The sequence below is a fragment of the Astatotilapia calliptera genome, chromosome 22, assembly GCF_900246225.1.
Source record: "Astatotilapia calliptera chromosome 22, fAstCal1.2, whole genome shotgun sequence".
NCBI classification, from domain to species: domain Eukaryota; kingdom Metazoa; phylum Chordata; class Actinopteri; order Cichliformes; family Cichlidae; genus Astatotilapia; species Astatotilapia calliptera.
In genome coordinates this window covers 13,398,120-13,402,757 of record NC_039322.1, presented here as the reverse complement: position 1 = coordinate 13,402,757, position 4,638 = coordinate 13,398,120, and the positions used below count along the sequence as shown (strand labels likewise).

The window sequence follows — 4,638 nt, the reverse complement described above, 5'->3', positions numbered from 1 at the left end:
CAGATGATTTTCGTTCCCCAGCAACACCAAAATAAAAACGAGACATCCGCTGCCTTCTTTCTGTTTTCACACCGTGTGGGAATATTCGACCACTCAGTGAAACGGATTTCTCATTTTTCTTCTGAGTCACAACGTGGTAGTTTCTGTTGGCGGAACGGTTTATATTCTAGCACACGGAACCAGAAAAGTTGGAGGCGGAAATTAAACCTGTAAACAAACGTATAGCTTTAGTTAGAAGCGGTTACAGTATGTGCACATTGATTGTCTGCTGAGCCCAAAGAAGATGTTTAAAAACACATTCCAGAGCGGTTTTTTGTCTATTTTATATAGTATCGGCAGCAAACCTCTTCAGATATGGGACAAAAAGGTAAGCAGCCGCTCAGAACGGAAGCAGGGAGCTGTATGTTGGCTTAGCGAGCGGGGCTAAAACTGGCTAGCATCATGTGCACTCACGTCGCTTTTAAACTTCGCACTGTTTTATGGCTGTGGACGTTTTCTAGATGCACTTTAAATTCACGACGCGCAGTTCTTGTTGATTACTTGTAGAAGCAACATGATACAGGGTAGCCATGGAGGCAGTGCTGCTAAGTTGCTAACCTGAGTCACACATCAGTAATTGAAGTTACATTCGCTTGATTGAGTCATTGGTACCATTCACACGGTTTTACGGGCTAATGTGCTAAACAGGAGTTGTTACTGGTCAGATATTCAAGTATGAGCTTTGCAGTCCTCTCTGCATGGCCATCTATGCAGTGGTGACAAATGATCTGAGACATGAGATATCCATCCATCCATCCATCCATTCATTTTCTGCCGCGTATCCAAGTCCAGGTTGCAAGAAGGCACTCTAAGTAGATAGACTCAGACTTTGCATTCCCCATCACCTTGTCCGGGCGTACACGGAGGCGTTCCCAAACTCACCCAAGAGACATAATCTCTCCAGCGTGTCTGAGCTCCTCACCCTAGCTCTGAGGGAATATTTCTGCTGCTTGTATCCGCGATTCTATTCTCTTGAGCGACTGGTAAATTGACAGTTTCCCTTAATGCTAAGCTCTCTCTTCACGGTCTGCATCATTGCACACGCCACACCACTCCATCTGTCAGTCTCCTGTCTCTCCTTTCCCATAAGCAAGATCCAGAGATATTTGAACTCCTCTGAAGCAACAACTGATCTCTAACCCGGAGGTCGGGCGGCACCACCCAGTGGTGTCTCCAAACGTCTGTAATTCATTTCAATTCAATTTTATATAGCACCAAATAACAACAACAGTTGACTTGAGGTGCCTCGAATTATAATGTAAGGTACCTACAGTAATGCAGAGAAAACCCCAACAGTGAGATGACCCCCTATCTGCAAGGACTTAGCGATAGTTGGATAGAAAAACTCAAAGCTTGAAAAGCAAGTATTAGGTTCAGTGCTTTGTGGATTGGGCAGCGATCAGGGGTGGGGGTCCTGGCAGTCCCAATCCCTGGTTGATGAATCTGACTTTAGATATGAGACATGCCTTCTTCATTCATTAGTTTTGCTTCGATATCCCACATCTGATTCAGGGGGGTTTACAGTTGGTACGCCATACAGCACTCTAAACGCTCTGGGAAACATTCTAATTTCTCCATTGAAAATAAGGGAACAAATCTATTTCTGGGTTTTCACAGGTGAGGAACGGTCACATAAAGAGAGTCACGGACAATGACATACATTCGAATGTGCTGGAGATTGAGGGAACAAATGTCAGGTGAGTTTGTCTGTTTATTTATTAATCAAAGGTCAACTTTACTTTCAGTTCTACGATATGTACAGGATATGTAAACTGAAAATTATAATAATATACACAATTATATAATTATATACACTATTGCAGTCCTGGCATATTTAACATGATATTCTTTTTTCATAATATGTCTTTGTGTTCTGTTTGAAGTATGTGTACATTAATGTATCATGTAGATGCTAGGCATAGTAATTAGATTTACTTTCTTTAATATTTTTGTCGTGTTAAATAACTGAAATAAATCTGTTATTTAAGTCTCGCCCATCCTAGCTTCATCAACTCTGTCCTCCCTACAGCACCACCTACATAACATGCCCTGCAGACCCCAAGAAGACCCTGGGGATCAAACTTCCCTTTTTGGTCATGATCATTAAGAACCTCAAGAAGTATTTCACCTTTGAGGTCCAGGTAGAGACATTTAAATGCTTTGTGATTGGCTAACATACAGTCTGGGAATCTACCATAGACCTGGTGCTACGTGTGTCTCAAATCTCCCTCTCAGGTTCTGGACGATAAAAACGTTCGCCGGCGGTTTCGAGCGAGTAACTATCAGAGCACGACGAGGGTGAAGCCCTTCATCTGCACCATGCCCATGAGGCTCGATGATGGCTGGAACCAGATTCAGTTCAACCTGTCCGACTTCACCAGGAGGGCTTATGGAACCAATTACACAGAGACGCTACGTGTACAGGTTAGTGCACACATGAGGAACCTCTGAGTCTTTCCTGTTTCTCTATAGTAAGAATTTGGCACAATATTCCTTTTTCTCTTTTTAACATCTGCTCTGTTTCCCCCCTCAGATTCATGCTAACTGTCGGATAAGGAGGGTGTATTTCTCCGACAGACTGTACTCTGAGGATGAGCTTCCAGCTGAGTTTAAACTCTACCTGCCTGTCCAGAATCAGAAGGCCAAGGTTAGTACATCTCTCCATATACGTGAACGCTAATACAGTGTTACATTTAAAAAGTTACCATTTCAGCTCTCAGTCTGTAAAAATGTTGTGTAGAAGTTCAACACTTGTCTGTCTGTGTCTTGCAGCAGTAGAGCTTCTTGCGGTGTGCAGCCCCCCCGATGTGACTTGGAGTTTTAGTTGTGACAACATTATGCAGATTCAGTGAGACATTTAGTTTTGACTTTTTCGTGAGTCTCTGCACATTCAAGTCTGGTCTGATGTTTCCTTGCACTGCTGTAAAAAGATAATTGAATAAATAATAAAAGTCCACCATGTCCATTATTCTGGGGTTTTTCCAGTTTGCCACCATCCTGTGCATTCTAAACAATATTTATGAATGTTGACCACCTTATGCCCTCATCTATATTTCCTTCTGACACAATGCAGAATCCCTTTATTTTTTCTTTCTTGTACTAGAGGTATGAATATCAGCAGAAAGACTTAGTTTCAATGAATCGTTGTTGCTATTAAAGCTATAACACTTGACAAGAACAAAATATGATCTTTACCTCTGGTCCTTTAAACAAATAAGATCCTGACACTTGCTTGTATCTGATTTTAATCCTGTTATTTTACATGGCAGTAGTTTTATATTTGCTAAAAGGTTTCTCAGATTTGGCTCTCTATTATAGAAATATGTTTAGATGCTGTGATGATTGTGACATTTATTTTGATTAGGCTAACTACTTCTAGCCCAATTCCTTAACCACACCTGTTCATTTACAATATTAATAATTACAATATTAGATTTTGTATTAAATGCCTACCGGTGGTTTCTTCACAAAATAAATATCTATAAAAACAGAATGTGTGCTTAGATAAAAGCCTTTATGTGAACATTATCAAGCGCTAGTCTGTTTGTTTTAGGCAGGCTTTTTCTGCTTGATCTGCTTCATTTTGCTTCTTCTGTGTTTTATTCAGGTGTATTTATTACCTATGCTGTTTATTACCAGGTTGTAATAAAGTGTTTTGGGAAAAAAAATATCTTCAGGTTTTCTGTTACCACCTCAACCGAGTTGTTTATGGATCGGTTCCCTGGCTACACAAAATACAATGAATATATGTGTATGTGTGTGTGTACACACACACATACACACACACACACACACTTTTTATAAAGATTCATACAATAATTATTTCCTCAAATTAAGCGGGGAGGGGTTCACCCGGAACTAGTATAAGGGAAACGAAAACCCGTAAACAAACGAATCAAGTGCAATAGCAACCAGCGATATGCGTAGCAACTGCTTGAAGGGTCTCAAAGTGCGTAATGTCTATGGAGTGAGCTCAAGGATGTTTAAAAACACCTCACAGTGCGCGTTTTGTCTCTTATAGAGCATCGGTACCAAACCTTTTCAAATATGGGACTAAAAGGTAAGCAGCGGGTGTAGAGGGTGTATTTTTCCCGACAGACTGTGAGCATGAGCTTCCAGCTGAGCAGTTTTGAGCAGATGGATGGATCAAAAGACAGCATCACAGGGTCTCTGCTAATAATGCTGCTTGCTTTTAAGTTTATAAAGAATGATTACCACAACTGCTTTTGATGTGCTATAACATTAAGTACAGGATTTAGGATAATCATCTTATTTGTCAAAAACCGAAGGAGGCACACTACTTGTTTAAGTCTTTACCAACTGAAAACCTACTAGAAGTTGGCCTAGAAGCCCTTTTCATTTCTGCCATATTTCAGGCCTGCTTATAGAACAAAATGGGTTTGCATCAGAAGTTTGTGAGGGTGGTCTTTGCCTGGAAGCTATTCAAATAGCCAACAAACCACATCTTCACAGATATGTACTGTGGTGTCAAAACTCAGGGGAGGTCACCAAATGGGGGAAAAGAGTTAATGAAACACAGACAAGTCCAATAACCATATAAATGTTTTTTTTTTTTTTTGTTTTTTTTTTTTAAATCAA

At 40.5% G+C, this 4,638-nt stretch overlaps 1 protein-coding gene across 1 annotated transcript; it reads left to right on the top strand.

Annotated features, from left to right (window-relative positions):
• On the top strand, positions 1–2,995 carry cfap20 (cilia and flagella associated protein 20). Its single transcript, XM_026157219.1, has 6 exons — positions 1–367; positions 1,657–1,736; positions 2,069–2,180; positions 2,275–2,463; positions 2,573–2,686; positions 2,812–2,995. Exons 1-6 carry the CDS (start codon positions 284–286, stop codon positions 2,815–2,817), a joined length of 585 nt encoding a protein of 194 aa, XP_026013004.1. The 5' UTR covers positions 1–283; the 3' UTR covers positions 2,818–2,995.
• The last annotated feature ends 1,643 nt before the right edge of the window (positions 2,996–4,638 follow it).